The 22,016-nt window shown below is 38.1% G+C and overlaps 1 protein-coding gene across 3 annotated transcripts; it reads left to right on the top strand.

Annotated features, from left to right (window-relative positions):
• The first annotated feature begins 2,571 nt into the window (after positions 1 to 2,571).
• On the top strand, positions 2,572 to 21,989 carry acsl1a (acyl-CoA synthetase long chain family member 1a). Of its 3 annotated transcripts, none has more exons than XM_031871413.1 (21): positions 2,572 to 2,650; positions 11,886 to 12,098; positions 13,379 to 13,493; positions 13,575 to 13,639; positions 13,762 to 13,863; positions 14,324 to 14,423; positions 14,528 to 14,703; positions 14,923 to 14,955; positions 15,156 to 15,207; positions 15,295 to 15,368; positions 16,371 to 16,448; positions 16,905 to 17,039; positions 17,273 to 17,407; positions 17,698 to 17,793; positions 17,880 to 17,952; positions 18,058 to 18,146; positions 19,550 to 19,666; positions 19,798 to 19,941; positions 20,052 to 20,153; positions 20,237 to 20,308; positions 20,482 to 21,989. In XM_031871413.1, the coding sequence occupies exons 2-21, from the start codon at positions 11,904 to 11,906 to the stop codon at positions 20,620 to 20,622; spliced, it is 2,094 nt and encodes a 697-aa protein (XP_031727273.1). In that variant the 5' UTR covers positions 2,572 to 2,650; positions 11,886 to 11,903; the 3' UTR covers positions 20,623 to 21,989. The 3 variants fall into 3 exon arrangements, with proteins under 3 accessions (XP_031727273.1, XP_031727274.1, XP_031727272.1); XM_031871414.1 differs by lacking the exons at positions 2,572 to 2,650; positions 16,371 to 16,448 and adding exons at positions 2,673 to 9,339; positions 16,231 to 16,308; XM_031871412.1 differs by lacking the exon at positions 2,572 to 2,650 and adding an exon at positions 2,674 to 9,339.
• Positions 21,990 to 22,016: the final 27 nt, after the last annotated feature.

Here is a 22,016-nt window from a genome sequence, read left to right on the forward strand (position 1 = left end):
GTGTGTGTGTGTGTGTGTGTGTGTGTGTGTGTGTGTGTGTGTGTGTGGGTGGGTGTGTGTGTGTGGGTGTTGTCAGGCGCTGCGCTCTGACCCGTGGTGACCTCAGAGGGTCCCGGACACAATCCTTTAGCTTGGTGCGCCACCCTCCGCCTGAACTGCAGCAGTTCACACGGTCCCCATTGAGCCCCAAATGATCTAAGCTGAGTTCACACTACATGGTTCAGCGGCTACAGGCCCTTTTGAAAAACAAATACAACAGCAACAGAAGCTGAAGATTTACTTTTTTAAATGTCTAAACATGGGAGCAAAAGTATATTGCATTCCTCTCCTCTCAAACAATATTTAGTAATAGTATCACAATGATCGTGCAGAAGATAAAATATAATATATATATTTATTCACCACTTTAATCTTTTAGATTTAGAGGAACGTTACAGTGATTTTTGCATCTTGGGGGATGAAAAAAGGAACAAGAACAATATAAACTCAACCCAGACATTAGAATAATTAATTTAAAAAAAAATATTAAAACTCTGTTTTCCCAATAACTTATGATAAGCTTATATTTAGCGGGGCTATTTGCACCATTGTGTTGTGTCTGAAAAGATCATTATTCTTTAAAATTGCGTTTTTAAAAAAACTCTCTATTATCCTCTCTGTTGAAAGTGGGTAAACAGTTCCCTCTGGCGGTACATTGAGGGAACTTCAGTGGTCCGTTCACTGGAAGATATTTTACAGAAAAAGATCTACTCTGACAAACTCTTGTCTTCCTTAAATAGAAACTACAATCTATTATATTATTATATAACTGTATGATGATTGTAATCCAAGAATCATTTAGCAAGGATTTTAGAAATACTGAAGTCAAAGAAAAGCCTATTTCATATATAATAGTAGCTGTTAAATGATATTTTCTGCAAGATTTCTTTTTTTCTTCTTTAAGGAAATTCATTTGGAAATCAGGAGCTGCTCATGAACTTATCACACACACAAAAAACACTAAAATCGAACTCAATTCTAATTAAAATAACTGTCTTAGTATGTTGTCTTCATTTTCTATAAGCAGTAACTGATAACTTACGTAGTTTGTTTTTTTCTAGAAAATGTTTTGGGGGAAAAAAAGACATCCCTCTCTATGCTGTCAGGCCAAAAACTCTGATGAAATCTGATGGTGAAGGAATTTACCTTGTCATAAAAATAATAAATGAAATTAAACAGTTTTCTAGAAAAAGGAGATGTACTCCCACCCTGCAAGTTGTTTAATCTTCAACAAAGAATCATCCTTTATTTACTATTTCTGCAAAACAAATCTTGTTTAAAAATTTCAATATGGCCATCTAGTGGCATAATATAGCATACAAATATCTAAGTTAAGTACAATTATCTCAATATTAAATATTGATTATTATTATGATATATGGAATAAAGTACTTAAGTGAATGTACTTTGTTGTAGAGGCAGGAGGAAACTCAGACCTGTGGTCTGTAATCAAATCCAAACCAACATATCAAAATATATATTTTCTTTCCTTTTTCGTCATTGTCATATTACTTTTTTCCTTTCATCCATGTGCTGTAATGCAGAAAGTTACGACCACTCTATGTTGCCCATTATACTATATATTTTTATTTTAATTGATTCTCTTTTATTTGCAGATTATGCTTTATCACTACATATTGACTGTACGCCATTAATAGTTTATTAGTGCAAATGAGTGTGAAGTAACTCAGTTTGTCTGCGCTTCACTGCAAGATGAGGCCACATGTGACTTTTTACCAGCAAAAAAAATGTTAATTTTAATTTATCTATACAACAATGCAAAAATAGTCCATTACAAGTAAAATGTATTTTCTTATTCAATTCAAAATCCAACTGAAGTACAAATGTAGAAGTAAAAAGTATCAAAAGTAAAAATACTGATTATGCAGAAAAATGGCCCCTGTGTGCGGATGTATTTTTATACGTGACATTATTATTATTATTATTATTGTTAACACCGATGCATCAGCATGTTAATGGCATTTTACTGTTAGAATTTAGCTGGTTTTAATTACTTTATATAGCTAGACAGGAGTGAAAAGTAACTACATGTAACATACTTTGAGGTATTGTATATCTTTATATTCCACTACATTTATTTTATAAATTAGTTGCTTTGCAAATTCAGATTAATACTGCAAAATGTAATCAACAAATAATGATATTTAACATAGTTAACTAGTATGTTAAGTAAATAAAATTGGTCCCAACTTTACCAGCTACAGTATAGAGTAGTATACAATTAAAATACACAAGTAAAGAATAAGTACATTAAGATTGTAAATCAGTAAAGCGCTTAAATAAGTGTACTTACTAACTTGTATACCGCTGAATGTGTGAGGTAACTTATTCCCTGCTCTACAGGGTTGCTGCCTGCTGTGGTTGTAATACATATTATTATTTGTAATTGATATTACTGTATGATAGATATGTACAGTTATTGTCACAAAAAGTGGACCAATGACAGCACGCCTCTCAAACTTTAGGAAATGCAACACGTGTGGCCGCTCCTGATTGGCTGAGAGCTGCACCAGCTGAGTAAAATGTAGACTGCAGCTGCCGCTTCCTCAAGAGACTCAAGATCGGTCTCCGGGTCTGCTGGTGCTCACAGGTCAGTGCAAACATTTCCCACTTTCTCCCTCAAATATGTACGCGCACATTTGCGTTCAGTCACAAACCTGTATGTTATTTACGGAGGATTGTTGAAATGTGGTGTTTTTACGAGCACGCAGGGAGGGAAAAAAACCCGCACTTCCCTTATTGTTGACCTGAAATAGAAAGCCACGTTTTGTATATCTTCTCTCCACATCATCTCTTCATTTCCGTATATCTCACACTGTCTACGTCGACAGCTTGCTCAGTCATCATCGTGTTTCATCAGAATAATGTGTTTATCTTATTGAGCCGTTCTGTCGGTATTGCTGAGATATTCCGTGTGCGTCCGAAGCGGATCGTTTGAAACGACAAGACATATGGACACGAAGCATTTGATCAGACACCGCGTGAGAGAAGATGCTTAGGTTGGAAACTTTTTTTTTTTGGTTTAATCTCGGCCTCATCGACTTTGTGTGTAACTGCCATGCACATTGACGCTATTGTTAATGAAATGTGATTACCACGACGGTTATAGAGGATCAACGGGACCATTATCAAGCGCATGTAGTTGCATCCCCGCCATATCCCCTATGTATGTATGTATGTGTGTGTGTGTGTGTGTCTCTGACCCAGTAACCTCCAACCACTCCTCATTACAACACTTTCTTGAGGGAGTCTGGAAAGCACACCGAGCTGAAGAATTCATAGCCTAACTCTGGTTTTTCAGGTTTTGGGCCGCTCCCAGTTTTCCCAGTAATATTATTACTATTGGCAAACTTGTATACACGTCACAGTGAAACATGCAGTTTGGATTCATTTATTTAGGCAAGGTTACATTGTCACTATGAGGTATATATTGTGGGATTTTCAACTTAATCTGCCATTCTGGATCTATGACTGTATTCCGTTGTACCAGTATTTGAGTTTTCAAGTAAGCAATTGTAAGCAAGATACAAACACACACACAAGGAAGTATGGAAACAAATGTCTGCCTGAGCTGTAGGAGTTTATTCAAAGATCTGATTTATTTGCCTTTGATCAACATACATGTATTTACTTACTCTCTAAGTAAAGTCAACCATCATAACTCCTCCCGCTGAAAGTCACAGATGAAGGTCAGTAACGTGTTGTAAACACGTTTTCGGTGCCCCAACATGCTGTAGTGTGAAGTGCTGGATGTTGAAGCAGATCCTCTAACAGGAATCTGTGGAATGCAGCTCGTGTTTGTCGATTTCTCTCTTCTTAAACAGCATTTTCTGAACACTAGGTAATGCTCTTCTGGCCGTGCTGTGCAGTCACATGAGCAGTTGAACTACAGACATGGGATGATCCTAAAGTGACAGGACGAGCTTTCATTACTGCAAACAGAGAGGGACACTATATGTAGTTTTGTGATTCAGGAGCTGACTGTCGTCACTCTGCTCTGGTCATTTGATAATACCACTATCAGTCTGTTTTGGGGTTCATCTTGCACGCAAATAGCTGAGCTGTCTGGTGTTTACGCAACAACCAATAGCGGCTCTGATTTGAGACCTTTTCTTAGGGCAGGAATTAGAAAAGTCACCCCAACCAAGCTGCAACCTCCGGTGCAGAAAACTAAATCCAACACGGAAGAGTCAAAACTTTGGTTCCTCAAATGGAGAGCGAGTCAATCTTCATCGATTTTCCCCCCCTTCAGAAACATATAGAGACTTGGACTCAGTATTTCAATACAGTCTATGATCTAAACCTCGGATGTCATAACCTACGAAAGTGAATTTAAAAGAATCATGTGAGAGCAACAAGATGAGGATCCGCATTAATGAACCAACCTCAAATTTGCATGCTCCTGCATGGAGCGTTAACAGAAGAATGATTTACTTTTTCGAAAAGATTTTTCAAAGAAACTTGGAAAATATCAGCCAGTTATAAGAAATCAAAATAAGATGCCAGACATTCATCCCAAGTCTGTTCGAGAATGTCTTTTCATCTGGCATGGCTACTGAAAAAAATATGAATCGATCAGCTTATTCACAGAACAGCAAGAATTTTGGTAATTGGTTGTATTTCAAACAAAAGTGCCAAACATTCCCCCTCAGTTGTGAGGATTTGCTTTCCCTTTCATTATGTGATCGTAGACTGCATATGTGGGAGATCTGGACGGTTGTCTGAGACATACGACGTCGTATAGGTTTGAGCTACATGTGGTTTTGACATTTTCTAGACTAAATGACAATTATTCAAGAAAGCTATCAGATATATCTGTGATGAAAATAATTCTTGCAGCTTAGTTTAAGCAAAACCTTAAATATATGTGAAAAAACTAAGTAATACAGTGTGCTGCAGTGTTTTATTCAAAGTCAATAAACCTCGGTGGAAGAGCAAAGCGCTTAAAGGTAACCTGTTTCGTTTTTAACCACTAGCTTTTTTTTTTTTACAAGTGGGTCCCCACTGTTTGTTCATGCGAACCAGGAAGTGATGCATACTCCTGCTGATTGACAGTTGGTGGTGACACGCTAAGAAGTATAGGACTGCAACTAACAAATGTAATTAAAAGAAGTCTGCTTTTGCAAATGTTCAATCAGGAATGATATGCATCCAACACATTTTAATCTGAACATAACATTTGTTTCCTAACCAAAAAAATCTCACCTTTTGAATTAGAGTTTCTGCCCAGATTGACTCGTGCGCAGTCATTTCTTTGACCTGCAGCGTTGAGGTCATTTGTCCTGATGCTGTGTTGGTAGCCGTTGACGGGTGTGTGACCTTTGTTCTACTTCACAAATCCCTCCCTCTCCCCTACATTTCTCCGCTGTGAGAACATTTGACTGGGAGTGTGCGATTTCACCGGGACAGTCGAGACCTGCAGTCCCGAGCGTGGTTGTCCTGTGCAAGGTCAGCCTTCGTGTCCTAACACTGGGGGTCAAACGTGACTGGAGGAGGCTGGACGTGAGTCCGTCAGAGGGGCGAAGCAGATGAAAGATGTCACATTAGCTTCAGCAAACTTCCAGTAGCCACGCTGTGACAAATGCATGCACTGAGACCGATAGTGTCTAAAGTAAATCAGTTGCCTTGGAGCATTCTAACGCTTTATACCTGTAAACCTAAGTGCTCTTACACAGGAGTATTCTGACTCATCCTTCTATTTAGATTGTTTCCCTCAAGACGTGCTCATGGAGCCCCTAATGTCCCAAAAGGTATTCTTTTTTTTATCTTGTGCACAAGATTAAAAAAATAATGAATGAGCTGGACTGAAGCAGATCCAGCATCAAGATCCAATAAGTAAAAAGCCCATGAATTTCATCTGGAACAGTTTGTGTCTTTACAACGGAATCAATAGTGAAACACTGTATGTGGTAATTTCCTGAACACATTTGGTTTCAGGTTTAAAGATGTGTACTTCTTAGAGAGCTGTATTAGGCAGACAATTCACACTTTACATACAACAAGGATGTGGAGAAGACATTGTTTTATAGATGTCCATGACATCAAGGTTACAAATATTGATTCATTTTGTCATTCTCTAACCTGCTATGGCAACAGATGGCCATCCTAATTTTAAAAAAGTACCCAGTTTCTCATTAATAAGATCCCTTTCACTGCACACTAAATTATTTGGTTCACAAGACACTTTGCTTGCTATAACAACATCTTGTTTTATCAAAATGTGTACTGTATGTGTCTATATCATCTTGTTCAAACAAGACTCATTTCTTCCTCTAACATGGGATGTTGTTAAAACAAGTCAGATATATTGTTTAAATTTGAAAAATGTCCAGTCTGTGTCTAAATGGAAGACACTGTAGCCTTCATCGACGAGAGAAACATTTACTAATTTAAAAAAAAATGGTTTGGTAAAGTTTTATTTCATGCTCGGGCTGAGACACGTGCAAAGTATCATCCATCCATGTTTTATACCTGCTGATCCTCTGCAGTTATATTCCAAATCACAGAACTACTCTATTTACTTATATCGCATAACACAAAAATTGGGTAATCTTTTCAATTAACCCTGCTCTCCCCTAAGTTACTGCCGCTACAACTGTCAACCTTTCCTTTTGCGAAACGCATCTCGTAGATTACAAGATGTTCCTCTTGAAATGATTAGTTCTTTTCAATAGGTCCTTGTATTCAAACAAAAAGCAGTGTCTCATTTCTATCCAGCAACTTTTTGATTTTGCCTGATAAAATTTCACATTTGCCCGCAAGTAATTAGGATCACGTTAGCCCAGTGAGTTGGTTAAAAACATCAGGTTGACTTGTTTCTGGATAGCTCGTCAACGATGACAGTCGGTTTTCAAATAGATGCTCTTGATAGATGCTAAGCTAAAGGTCCCAGGCAAAAAGTCAGCATCCTCACCAGTTGACGGTTCATGTGGAAGACGTGTAACATGAGCGCTCTGATGAGCTCCTGAGCCTTGGAAGTAACTTACTAATAGAGGTTGTAAGCTAGCTTGCCAGACATGCTCATAAAACACATTTCTGAGATTTGTGCGCTTGTGTTCTTGGATTTGAAAGACACCACCCTCCAAACCCTATAAATGTCGAGTATCTCTCTTACGTCAGCCCCCATGAATCGATTAATCTAAATACTTCAGCTGCGCATGACGTACACAAATTTGTGCCGATTCATGTAACAGCTGAAAGATAGCTGATTCGGAAGTGACCGTCTTGCCAATATGGGATTGAGTTAAGTGTGTTTAAAGGCTCCGCGTGTTGAATCCTCAAATGTTAAGGTTGTAATAATGAGCTTGAATCATTTAACCTAACCCAAACCGAGTGGTCTTTCTTTGTCTGTGTGCCGTCCCACAAAGAGGAACTTGAACATTTCTCAGAACATCAAGTGTGACTCGCCAACCACGTGGTTTGTCTCTTTGTAACTTCCTGGCTGTGGTTTTAAAATTACAGCTGTAGTCTACTCTCAAGCTGCAGTCTTGGTGTTCTGTTATGTGTCAAATGAACCAGCTGCCCTCTCCCCCTCTTTTTTTCCAATGTCTTGTGTGTGTGTGTGTGTGTGTGTGTGTGTGTGTGGGGTGACCGGCGAGCTGGCTCTGCCATTGGCTTGTCATCTTCCCAGTCCAAGTATGGAGAGCAGAGGTGGGGTGGGGGGTTGTTGCATTACCTTTTGACTTCAACAACTCTCTCTCTCAAGCATGCGATCAATGGCTTACGTCTGCTGTTGGCCATCTGACAGGAAAACACGCACATGAGCTGAACCTTAACCCTATTTTAATTATTGCGTCATCTATCAATTACTCTTGATAAATGATTTAGTCTTTATTAAAATAAATAAGAATCATCAGGACAAATACCAACAAAACAGGGGGAGGGGCTTCACATTCTCAGGTTTCAGCTTTACACATGGCAGGATTTGCTGCTTCTCTTATAACAACAAACTGAACACCTTTTGTGTTTTGGACTTGTGTTCAGACCAAACGAGACATTTGAAGACTCCTCCATGGCCTCTGCACAGTTATGATAGCATTTTTTCAAAAGTTAGTTATTTGATAATGATAATAGACAGTGGCAGCTTTCAAGTTTTGTTCATATCAAACAGAAACATTATGTTCATGAAGCTGTTTGTAACCAAATTGTAATTTGATGATCAGTTTTGAATAATCTATTTGTTGATTTCAGTTGGGGCGGGCAATATGACAATTTAGCATCAATGTGATGAAATATCTTGATTTATCAGGAATGTAATTGGCAGTATTAATAAAACTATTTTCTCTTTTTATTGTATCCATAAAACCCAGGTATTATCTATTGTCTGTATTGATCTCATGACATACAATTGCATACCATGACACGATTTAGAATAGGATTGTATCCATACTACCACCATGTTTTAGCATTGTACATTACTGTTACATCCATGTGTATTTTGCTTGTTACAGTCAGTTGATGAAACTTCAGCAGGAAATGTCTTCACATTCAACCCACCGTTTCCATTTGTCTCAGTTGAAAATGCAGGAACATAAGATGTAGATTGTCTCTCAACTGTAGTAAATAAACTGGAAATATTAACTTATATTATTCATCTTAGACTCAAAGGAATCTGCTCATATGCTCAGGTTTGTGTGTCTGGGCTTTAATGCTCACATACTCTGGGGTATCAGTTATAGAAAACAGATTTTGTCAACATATCTATTATGTAGAACACAAAAGCCTTCTTGTAATAAGCATGTAATTCTTTGTTTGACATGTTTCACCTGTTTGGACGCTCGGCAACACAAGAATTGCACACAGACTGTGTCCAGATAATGTATGATTAGACATTGGTCCTTCAGTCTTGAATAAACATTGCTCGAAATGTTTCAGTCACTCGGATCGTCGATCAGTTAAGTTGTAATTCTGCTTGAATTTGTGACTGGCATTACCTTTTTTTTTTTATACTGTCTTTTGCACGCCTGATAACCACTTGTAATCCACTCTTATATCAGTTGTGTTTTCACAAGGACGAAAAGCTCAAACTGTGGGTTTAAATCAACCTGCTGCTTGAGTATCGCTCCAGTGAGTGGGCAGCTTTGCCTCACGCCTTTGTGTTTGAGAGGGGCGTGTTTCTGCTATTCATAGTTGTGAGAACCTCAGAGGTCTATTAGAGGTCGGTGTGAGTCCTTCTAATAGCAACTGCTGCAGCAAAGTGCCGGTCAGATAGCTGCACCGCTCCGCCTTTGGACACTGTCTGTACGAATCTTCATATACACACACACACACTGTGGGACTGTGAGTATAGAGATTTATTCTATCTTCATTTGTCAACAATCAATATTAAAGTTTTTGAAAATGAATTTAGCTACATTTGATTTGCTGTCACAGACGTGGTGTGATCATCATAGTGGCTAACAGGAACACCTGTAAGACTTACTGTAGTGTAGTATTTGTTAAGGTTTTATATTGAATTTTTGTTTTATTGTAAAAAAATGTATAGAGCACAAATAAAACTGAACAGCTTGAATGAATCTTGCCGGTGCTCTTTGTTTTGGTATTTGAATATATACATGAAAGAGATCATCATTCATCTCTTTTGATCCTCGAGCACATTCAACAATTTTCTGCATTTAAATTGTCATAAAAAGTAAATAAAAGAAAAGTAGCTTGTCTACAATACGTTGTCCCAGTTGGCACTGGTCTCAGTTGCCATGAGATCAGTGGTAATAATAGAAGTAGGTGAGAAGTCAATTGTTACCTACCGTACGTGGCGGCGGTTCATTTACATACAGGGCTGTTGCCATCTAATCTAGAAGTCAAATGAGTTCATCATGATGTACATAAAGCCACGTTAAATATTGATATTGATGTATTTCCATATTCAGATGTGATATTTGAAAAATACCTGCAGGTGAGATAGGTCCTAATAGAAGTTGAGTTTAAATTTGTCTTTCCTGCCAAAAGCTCGTCTAAGCATCAACTTAATTAACGTAATTAGAATCATTTGACTTTTCTATTAGAATTTAGTGGAACGGAGCCATATATCCAGTTAAATGTGCTTTCAGCCCAGTGCGTTCATTTCTCAAACGTCCAGACCAGAAAGCCTCACTTCCCCTCAGACGCAGTAGAGTAGCGTTCATTGTACAGCGTCTGTGCTCGTGTCCTTATAACTCATGGAGGCTTGTGATCGGAAGATGTGTGTGGCGTCGTATTTCCATTCTGTGTCTTTGTTTCAAAAGCTGTTGAATGGGAAGTAAGAGCAGTGGCAAACATAAAGGTACTTTCGGCAGCATTTTTCTGTTAGAAGTTTCTTTAAAAATAATCTTTATTTTTTTTAGTTTTTGGGCATTTTAGACCTAAAGACAGCTCAAAGAAACAGGTAATTTCCTCATTTAAGGACGGACATTTCTTGTTCTCTTAAACAACAAATTGATACGAGTATTTCATTTTGTGCTCTAAATAATTCCCGTTACTGATCATCTTTATGTATCACATATCTAATGAAGTTGGAATACTTTTAAAGGAAGAAATGCAACAAAAGCTGAACATGGAATGAGGAGGTAAAAATTTGATTCTCCTGATAACGGAAAATAAAGTGCATCAAACTTAAGATTTTAAGAAAGACTAATGTACAAACAAATTAAAATCAACTCAAGAGATTTCTGATCACATAGTGTTAAGATCTTTACAGCTAAGGTTTCTGCTGTTGGAAGGGCCTAATGACACGAAACCCTCAAATCTGAAGATTTGAGCTACTAAACACGTGATATAATTGAAATATTCCAAATAATCAATAACACTAAGTTGTGGATCATCACTGAATCTCAGGGCTGAACACCACATTAGTCATTTAGCAGACACTTTTATCCAAAGTGGCTTACAATAAGTGTTGTATACTGCTGCTGTATCACCCTGTCCTACATGATTCACTATCGATCTGTCCTTGAAGCTTTATTTTGGGTCCATACTGTATGTTTCTGTTATTAGTACGTGATCATGCCAGAGATGTATTCATAACAGTTCTGTATTATGTTTAACTTTGCTTGACAGTGACGGGAAGAAATTAAAGTGTAAAATAAGAAATATTCTACAAAACGATGTGACTTTGGATCACTTTTCGACACGTGGCTAATTGAGGACTCTTTCAAATCTGTGGCAGCTGTTGATATGTTTGACACCTGGAAGGTAATAGTTCAGAAAAAGGTGAAGTCCTTGTGGTGAAGAGACGCATACCTTATAGCTCCAACGTCCTCCGTCTTATTATTAAATGTAAGTGCTGCAACTGACGTTTTCATTATAGTTTAATCGGCTAATTTCTTCTTGAAAATCCATATAACATCAGACAAAAACATTAAAAATACCCATCACAATATCCTAGATCCCAAGTAACGTATGAATAGTTATTTAAAAAAAATGTATTCAGAATAGCATGCATTTGTGACCGCGTTGACACGGACTGTAGTGAATTGCCTTTTACTCTGAATGGGACCACTATTCCTCTTCTGTGTGAGCGGGTTGTGATGTTGCTCTGTGATTGTCTCTAAAACAAGAGACTCATTGATTAAAAACGGACCAAATATTACTGCCTGCTGTGTCACTGCATCCTGAAAGAACTGCATTGTAGACAATTTCCTTTTGAAAGAAGAAACATTTTAAAACGTTTTTCTAAAATCTTAAAGTAAAATAAACGCTCATCATGGATGGTAATCTGATTATTTTTTTTTTCAAATAAAACATATTTTACAAAGATATGTCTGAGCTTAACTGGAACAGAGGCACACACGCAGAAAAAGAGCAGAATGAAAGTTTCCTAATGTAATTATGTCTCTTTTTCCCTGCAGGGTCCGTGCAGAACAGTCATGCAGGCTCAGGAAGTCCTGAGACAGCTGCGATTTCCCGAGCTGGAGGATCTTCGGCATTACATGCGCGGCTTGCCCACCAATGCGCTCATGGGGATGGGTGCCTTCGCCGCCATCACTACCTACTGGTTCGCCACCCGGCCGAAAGCCCTCAAACCACCCTGTGACCTCGGCCTGCAGTCAGTGGAAATGCCAGTAAGCGATCTCTTTTCTTTTCCTCTGCTAATATCAAATGTCCCGATATGAATAAATGCGATGTGGATCCTACAGCACAGAAAACATAACTGTCTATCCACTGTCTTGTAATCCTGTGAGTTAGAGGAATAACTGAAGAATGATCCGACCAGTCAGCAGACCTCATTCAGGAATGATAACTTTAAACACAGCTGAAGTTCTTTAAATTACGAGCTTTGACATTGTCACTACTTGTCACACTTTGAGTGCTAAAAAGTTCATCTTAGGCTAGTTAAATGTTGGCCGTGCTGGTAAAGTGGACTTCATTGATATTTGTTATTTATCACTCCAATACATCTTTCTCATAAGGCCCCCTGGCGTTTATTAGCTGTAACAAATCACGTAATTTATGGTTTATACATTATTTAGCAAAGCTTAATTCAAGCCATCAACTTCTGGGTTGCCATTTTGGGGAAAAATCCCTTTGGTTGATGTTTAACCTCCTCCAGCAGCTAGTTCTGTAGTTTATGGGCTGTTGATCATCTAATTTACATCCGCAAACCTGATGGATTTAAAAACCCTTCATTAATAACTCATTAGCATAAACACACACTTAATAGTGTATTAGAAAATGAGTATTTATTAATGTTTTTTATAACATTTATTCATTTAAATAAGGGAAATCAATGTTTCACCTAGCAACCCAGTGGTCCTTCTCACAGTATCAATGGCTATTAATTGATCTATAACGCATTAGTAAAAAATGTAATAACCATTAATAAAGCCATTAGTTGCCACGTAAACTTCTCACAAAGGTTGCCTCATTAGAAAGTAGTAACATAATCCCAACCAATTTTAAATATTTCAGGAGACTTGTTAGTTATTATGTTTTTGCAAACCGTTTGTCTCATGATTAAGTCAGTAGACGTAAAACTTTCATGTGAAGTTGAAATTGCAACAGTGCGTTTTTTAAAACGAAGACAAAAGTTTGCAACAGAGGAAGGTGAAAATAAAGAACTTTGTTAGTTTTCTGATGTAATATTTTCAACTTGCCTTCACTAGGAACTAGTTGAGTCTTATAAAGAGAAACTAAATTACTAACATAGATCTCTGCTGACTCTGAAGTGCACATGGCTTACACACCAACAAGTGTTGTCCCTCTGTTCACTGTCATTTCATGATGCAGGATCCATGTTTGTGTTAGCAACATATCACAGATTACCAGGTCATCTTGAGTGCAGGTGTACCACGAAATATATCTGTGCTCTCCATCTTCTCACATTGTGTTTTTTTTCTCGTAGGGTGGAGAACTTGCAAGAAGGTCGGTACTGAACGACAGCGATGAGCCCATGACACACTACTACAGCGATGCACGCACAATGTACCAGGTGTTCCAACGGGGGCTCAGAGTATCAAGTGAGTGTATCTCCTGTATCGGTTACATATGATCACATTTTTCCGGTGAATGTAGATAAAAGTGAGCATTTTCTTTCGAAGATGACGGACCATGTCTAGGATCAAGGAAACCAAACCAGCCGTACGAGTGGCAGTCTTATAATGAGGTGACACGTGGACCACAGACGTGGAAATAATAACATTTGAACTGTTCCACAATACACAACTAGCCAAGTCTCAATAGGTATAAAAAAAACAAAAAACAGACCTTTGTTTTGTTTTTGCACAGGTGATGGACAGAGCGGAGCACATCGGCTCTGCTCTCCTTCACAGAGGACACTCTCCTACAGGAGACAAGTTTATCGGCATCTTTTCCCAGAACAGGCCAGAGGTACAACAAATGGCATCATCTTCTTATGCACTTGTGTTGCACAGTTTTTTTGTTGTTTTTTTTTAGTCAAAGATATATTGTCTGTTTGATTGTTCACTGTGTAGATCAGCCTTTAGTTCACCATTTTGTAATGTTGCCATCATGTATTGGGAAGAAAATGTTAACATTTACTGCTGGATGAGAGTAATGACCTGAGTAGTGTCCGATTTTATGTTTTGGAACCACAATTTAATGCGTGACATCCACACCTCTGAAATGCTTCCCACATCTCTATTGACATTTATTCAAGTTAATTCTTGATCATGGAAACGGTAGTTTAAAAAGCAAAGGCAAAATGTTACTCAATATCCAGCTTTTACCTGCACTTTCTGTAGCTGTTATGAAGTAATTTCCTTCCCAAAAGTTTTTTCAATTAGTAATGTTGATCTGTTTTTTTTTTTTGTTTTTTTTTGTCGCTTAGTGGACCATTTCAGAGCTGGCCTGTTACACATACTCCATGGTGGCTGTTCCATTGTATGACACACTTGGCACCGAAGCCATCGCCTACATTATCCACAGAGGTACACAAAAGTTCACCTTCAAGCGCTAACCACACACCGCCTGCAGCGCTATCGTTGATACTGACACAAACTGAGTGGTTAATCTGGTGACGTTTGTTCTCCAGCTGCCATCTCAACAGTGATCTGCGACATACCCGAAAAGGCTCAGGTGATTTTGGACTGTGTCGGTGAGAAAAGGAGAGCAGTGAAGACGATTGTGCTCATTGAGCCGTTTGACAGTGAGCTGGTGATGCGTGGACAAGAGTGTGGCATTGATATTCTGAGTTTGAAAGAGTTTGAGGTGAGAAGAACAAGTTGATCTTCATTGTGTTCATTATTACATCATCTATCTGCTGAGCACCAACTGTCAGCAGATGTTCAGGCAAATGATCTGTGTCTCCTGTTGTTCTGGTTATAACTACAGTAGGAATTAGGCCCTGTGTGTTTCAGCCATGATTGTCATCAGTCCTTCCTACAGACATGCTATATCTCACTATATGACCTTTTGAATTTCTTCCAGGCCTTGGGTAAAGCCAACCTCCAGACACCAGTGGTGAGTGACCTGTTGATTACATGACAAAAACGCTGTTAATTCGCACTATATTACTACAACTAGAAACTTAAATAATTCAGTTGTAATCAGCAGGAAGATTATGTTTGGCACTCAACTAAAATGTATCCTCTTGCACATTTCAAATGCAATAGCAATTCAAGCTTTAAACGCTTAAGTGTTGATCTGTGATCTGATTACAGCCCCCTACACCAGAGGACCTTGCACTTATCTGCTTTACATCCGGTACCACAGGTAATTACACAACTTGTTTACGTTAATCTTTTGGAAATGTCTTTTTTTTTCCCTCATGTATAATCATGATCATCGCTTTGGTTTCAGGAAACCCAAAAGGTGCAATGCTTACTCATGGGAATGTAATCTCCAACACTTCAGCTTTCATTAGAATGACTGAGGTAAACAAACACACCAACTCGACTTGGAATCATTTAAGTATTGCATCTTAAGATAAAGGGCATTGTCTAATGTATCTTTGATTTTAAGTCCTCTTCTTTTTAAGGTGGATGCTTCTGGTGGTGTTAATTCTGAATTATTCCTTTAGATTTATCTTATTTTCATGAATACACAACGTCATTTTCACTGGTGTTCCCCCCTCATTTTTTAAAATTATTGTTTTCAGTCACAGCCTGAGAGTGAGACTGCAGACACTACTCAGAGCTGAAAAAAGTACCTCTGCCCTCCTCTGCATGCATACAAATTATTTAGTCTACTGTATGTTTTTTCTTACAGTTGATATTCCCCTAGAACTGATTATCAAAGATTAGGCCGTAAAGGACAGTAGTCTGTCTAGTAACAACGCAAATACTGTCTTCTCCATCAAAGAAACAAAATGTGATTTTGAGGAGTAGTGCATAAATAATGCAGCAATTTACACCGCATTTTTGTTGTACTGCCATTATCTTGGAAAGCACAAGACACAATGTCGTCATAATTTATTATTTGCTAGACACATGTAAAATATGCTGGAAATGGCATCCTGCCCGTTCTATTACACCTTTGACTGAACAGCGCTGCCCCAACTTCTGAAACCAAAGCTACATCCTTGCATTCATGAGATTTGGATTACATAAATTGTAAACGTTGAGCTTTTTGATAAAATCTTGCTTAAAATCTCAAATCCTGTCTGACTCAGGTTGACCCTCTTTGACCCCTTTTTATTATTTCTTGTCCGTCTCGCCTCTGTTCATCTGTTCTCCCCTCGTGTCTGCTCCTCCCTCCCTCCTCCTCCTCCCTCCCCCTGTGTATGTTGTCGTCCAGAGCACACTGAAGCCCAGCAATAAAGATGTGCAAATCTCCTTTCTCCCTTTGGCCCACATGTTTGAGAGAGTGGTGGAGGTACAGTTCGCCATGCTTGGCCTGCATACATGCATGTGTTTTGTTTTGTGTGTCCTCCGCAGATACACTGCATGCTGAACCTCCATGATATTCATGTATCCTACCTCCCTCTAGCTCACATGTTTGAGAGAGTTGTACAGGTATGTGTTGGAGTTGCTTTCCTTCAGATGTGTTGCACAGTGAAATAATAAGTATGGTTTAACAAGAAAGCATGTTTATTATCCTCAAAGTAAGGCATCAAATGACCTGCAGCCGAGAAAGTGAGAAACTGTGTGGTGTTAGGCAGTGACACCAAAAAATGCAACGTGTGTGTTGGTCAAATTCATGTCCTCCTTAGTTGTTTTGAGGAATTTGTGATCAATAGATGTCCTTGACATCCTTGACCCGCAAAGTAACTTAATAGCACGGCCAGTAACAGCTTCTGGAAAATACTGCAGTGGGTTCAAATAACGCACACTGGATATTTAGTGAAATGTTCTCAACAACACTGCCCCCTTGTAGTTAAATGTGGTTAAACAACACTGCCCCCCTGTGGTTAAATTGTCACACTGATGTAACTTGCAACAACGAGGAATAAGCAGCTCTCTTGTCATCAGGGTGTCATCCTCATCCACGGGGCTCGAATCGGCTATTTCCAAGGAGACATTCGACTTTTGATGGACGATTTGAAAACGCTGCAGCCAACAGTTTTCCCTGTGGTGCCACGTCTCCTCAACCGCATGTTTGATAAGGTCAGAGTTCATGTAATCTTACTCATGTCTACAAAAGTCATAATGAGGAGAAGAGCCACCTGTTTCACTAGTTCTTATTTTTTTCAAGAGCATCCTTCTCTGACTATAGTTTTTTTTTATTATTCAATTAATTTACTTACTAGTTTACTCGTCTCTTTTCTCTGGTCTGCTGCCTTGGTTAATGTTTATCAAATGTAGTGATTTAAAATAAAGCTTGTCTCAATAACTCGCAGGTATTTAGTCAAGCCAACACGCCGCTGAAGAGATGGCTGCTCGATTTCGCTTTCAGTAGGAAGGAGGCAGAGCTTAAAAGTGGTGTGGTCAGAAAGGACAGCATGTGGGACAGACTCATCTTCAAAAAAGTGCAGGTAAACATGGCATCTTGTGTTTTTGTTCAACTAAAGCTTACTTCTTCCACTTGATTAAGAAATATATCTGCCTGATATTACCAAGATATCATGCATATTTGGCTTTGAAAGAGGCTTGGTCTGCTGTTAACAGGTACGTAAACAAAATAATAAATACCTATTTTTTTTTTTAAAGGTCAGATAAACACTGACCACATAAGTTCCTTACAGTAATTTTACTAATTGAGTAATCAGTGGGTTTTATAATGTATGAAAAATGATGTTCTTCCCGTTTATGTCACACTTTGCAGGCGAGCCTTGGCGGTCGTGTCAGACTCATCATCACAGGGGCAGCGCCAGTGTCTGCAACCATCCTGACGTTTCTACGAGCTGCACTAGGCTGCCAGGTGAGCCACATCCACCCGCCCAACTCATTTATTGTTTGGTGATGTTTGCATGAAATGTCACTAAAAACTTGCTCTGCACTCCACAGTTTTATGAAGGCTACGGCCAGACTGAATGTACAGCTGGGTGCTCCATGTCAATGCCCGGGGACTGGACAGCAGGTAAAGACGCTTGTCGGGTTTCATGTAATTACAGCTTATGAGTGCAATTGAAACAGTTCTGTCTTTGAACCATGAAACTGAACTGTGACTATTTTGTGTCTGCAGGTCACGTTGGGCCTCCTCTGCCCTGCAATGCTATCAAACTGGTGGATGTGACAGAAATGAACTACCTGGCAGCCAATGGAGAAGGAGAGGTGAAGAGTGCTTTTTCAGTAACAATTAAATACATAAAGTTACACAGGGAAATGTATTTATTTACTTTTTAAGTAGAGATACTTAAAGGCTAGTATTATTTTTATATATTATGATTATTATAAAAATAACAAATATTCCAAAAACCAACAGTGAAACTAGCCAGTACTGTAAAACGCATGCCTCAATGCCATATCAACAACTACTAGAAGCACATAAAATGAGCCACACTGTTGCATTTGGGGTGTCATACAGTATTTTCATTACGATGAACACGGTCAGTGTAGCTTATTCTAAAACAACTCCATGTCTACGTTTTCTGTCTCTGAAGAGTAGCTGCATGTTCGGCAAATTTAATGAAAAGAAATGGGGGAACCCTTTATGATGAATCTTTTATTGCAGTGTAATGAGGGTTAGAATACTCGTATGACTGGAGAGGAATACACAGAAGGTAAATCGAATGATGATAAACACAAGTAACACATGAAAGTTAATGAAGTTAATCTTCCAGTATGTTAAGAGCCTACATGCTAAAGTTGGCACGCTAACAAATGATGACGATGTATGACATTAAAAACATTAAAAATGTCATAAAAAGTCATTCAAACATGCATTAAAAAGTCAAAGTATACTATGTAAAAAGTCATAAAAAATTCAATTTAAAGTGTAGTATGTCATACATTACATCAAAAAAGTCGTAGTGTGGTATGTCATAAATGTCATACTAATGTTACAAAAAGTAAAAATGTTTAAAAATGCCATTTAAAAAGATGATGTTCATAAAAAAAACATCATAAAAGTTTGTCGTGTTATAAAATAAGTCAAAGTATAGTGTGCCATAATTCTTTGAAAATGAATTCAAAATTCATGCTAAAGTATGCCACCATTGAAAAATGAATTAAGTCATAGTATGTCATAAAACATTTAATAAAAATGCATTTTTAGAGTAATTAAGTCCTTGTTTTTGGAAGGATTGAATTCAAGGCCTTTTAAGACAATGTGCGGGACCCTGAATATAGAATGCCATGAATAACATTTTCATAGTATGTCATGAAAAGTTCTAGTACAGAAAGCCATACAAATATGATTAAGTCATGTTGTAAAAAATATCATTAGTCATACAATAGTATGCCAAACAAAAATGATTGTATAGTATGCCATTCAAATCAATCATAAAAACTCAATGGCATAAAAAAAGTTATAGCATAACATATTTCATCAAAAACATACCATAGAAATTGTCATGAAACGTAAAAAAAAGTCATATTATTTAAGTCTGTTATTAAAAAAGACTTTGTAGAAAAAGTCCCAATGTAACATGTATACAAATATGATATCGTCTGCAAATGTGCCAAATTCAAGCTTTCAAAGAAATGTGATTTTCATCAATGTTGTCACCTTTTAGGTGTGTGTCAAAGGACCAAATGTATTCCAGGGATACCTGAAAGATCCTGAGAAAACTGCAGAGGCAATCGACGATGATGGATGGCTGCACACCGGAGACATTGGGAAATGGCTTCCTGTAAGTGGAACAGGCTGACGGAGCGCTATTGATCTATGATTATTTATATGGGTAGATGTATTACGCCGGGTTGCATAGCATCAGTTGCAACCATAATTTCAGTTTGTGTTTCTCTCCTGGTTTTGTCGCAGAGTGGCACTCTGAAGATCATTGATAGAAAGAAGCACATTTTCAAGCTGGCACAAGGAGAATACATTGCCCCCGAGAAGATAGAAACGACGTATAGTCTCAGCGATCCAGTGGCCCAGGTATTCGTTTACGGTGAAAGCTTAAAGGTAAGTAATTATTGTGAAACTGGTGTAGCGCTAAATATCAGATATTGTGATGATGCACAATACAGTTTCTAATATGGTGCAATTTGTGTTATCCATGTTATATTTTTCAGGCATGTCTGGTGGGGATAGTGGTACCTGATCCAGACTTTTTGCCCATGTGGATCAAGAAAAAAGGGATTGAAGGCTCCTACTCTGAACTGTGCAAAGACAAGGTGGGAGTCATTATTACTATCTGCAGCTCAAACAGCCACACACGCGTTACACGTGTTAACTTTTTTTCTGACCGTTTTTTTAGGATGTGAAGAATGCCATTCTGGAGGACATCCTGAGGTTGGGCAAAGATGCAGGACTCAAGTCTTTTGAGCAGGTGATTGTTGCCATGTTTGACTTTATTGAAATAAAATACCTTCAAGTTCTGAATTTTCCATTCAACTGCATTTGGTCTGGCAACAGAAACTAATTTAAATGCAACTTTTAATATTTGTTTTTGTATTTCGTCTTATTCAGTCTGCTTTTGCTCTTTCTTTTCTGTCTCTGCAGGTGCGAGATATTGCTTTGCATCCTGAGCAGTTTTCTGTCCAGAACGGCCTGCTGACACCCACCCTGAAGGCCAAGAGGACTGAGATCCGGAGCTACTTTAGAGAGCAAATTGATGAACTCTATGCCCAAATTAAGATGTAAACTGGGATCGAGGAGTACTGTCAGAAAGGTAACAATCATTTAAAGCACATGACCAGGGCCCCATTGTTAGTTAAAGGGATTTGTCATCCATTCGTTTGTCAGTGACAATCTTGGATAATGAATCTCATTTTGAAGTATGTATTGTCCCCGCTTCTTCTAGTAGCTGTACCACTAACGATTCCCTGCTATCCTAAGAGTAAGGGTTAAAAACAGAAAGGGGAAATCTGACTTGCTCATGCCATAAACTGCCATTAAGTCTGACTGCTTCATGTTCAAGAAGGTGAAGACATTTCTATCAGTTTTTTATTCTTAGGAGCTGCAGAAAACAAATTCTATAAAGATGCTTTTACAAAAGTGACTTATATTGACTCTTTATCTACCAGTCTAGTTGATGTGTTGGTCTATCTATTTAAGTTGGTATTTAATATACTCATCAAACCTGTAAATAGTGCATCTGCTGAAAGGTCTATTTGTTTGCAGAATATTGTGCCTCATAACTCTGTCATTGTAATTCACTGCATTCCTATTAAGGACTGATACACCGTTTTAGTGCACAATTTAGTTATTGGCCTGTTGGGAATCATACTGCTTGATGGACTTTGTGTGCCTTTTTCTGTTTTCTTTTAACAGTCCATGGGAAGTAAAATGTTACTAAACTGTACATGCAGTTCCTCCATCCTAGACTTTCAGATGTTAGTGCCACAGGTTGCAGGATAAAGCTGCATACCATCATTTGTAAAAAATGCATTTCAGTTTTTAGGGGTAAATATTTGGAACACTGGTGTCACCATTTAAAGAAGCTTGTTTTTCAAATTAATTCCATGTCCTTCGACAACATTTCACATTAACTTTCATACATTTTCAATTTTCTTGTATGAAACGGAGCCACATCTCAGTGGTTTGACAAAAGATTTAGTTTTGAATTCATTATGATTTCTACACATTTAATCACGTTAAGGCCTATTTAACATTTCGAGCCATATTATTCTTTTTGGTCTAGTTTGTTTTGTGTGTTTTTTCATGACGATATTGAAAAGGGTAAAGGTGCAGTTTTGTGCTGAGGTTACAAGTACAGTTTATTTATTTCTCAGCTGTACCAAATAAATACTTTCTTGCAAAACTGTTTATTTTTTATCTTTTATTCTTTGGGGAGAGACATTTTGTGCCATTGCTGGAGGCATGTTTTCGTGTTGTCGGTCCATCCAGTCTTGTGTATCTCAGGAATTTCTTAAAATGTGGCACAAACGTCCACCTGGACTCGATGAAGTGATACGATTTTTTTTTAGGTTAAAGTGACCTCACTTTCGTCTCATTGTTATGGTATCTCGGGAAAGCCTTGAGCTCATTTTTTTCAGATTTGGCACAAATTCCACTTGGACTTAAAGATGAACTGA

This window comes from Anarrhichthys ocellatus, unplaced genomic scaffold (assembly GCF_004355925.1).
Source record: "Anarrhichthys ocellatus isolate YVR2014 unplaced genomic scaffold, GSC_Weel_1.0 scaffold58, whole genome shotgun sequence".
Classification (NCBI taxonomy): domain Eukaryota; kingdom Metazoa; phylum Chordata; class Actinopteri; order Perciformes; family Anarhichadidae; genus Anarrhichthys; species Anarrhichthys ocellatus.

Bases quoted from the DNA above. Each gene is read 5' to 3' on its own strand.
- acsl1a (XM_031871413.1), top strand. From the start codon at position 11,904: ATGCAGGCTCAGGAAGTCCTGAGACAGCTGCGATTTCCCGAGCTGGAG. The intron at 16,449-16,904 runs GTATGTGTTGGA...TCTTGTCATCAG, and splicing joins TGTTTGAGAGAGTTGTACAG to GGTGTCATCCTCATCCACGG. The intron at 19,942-20,051 runs GTAAGTAATTAT...TATATTTTTCAG, and splicing joins TTTACGGTGAAAGCTTAAAG to GCATGTCTGGTGGGGATAGT.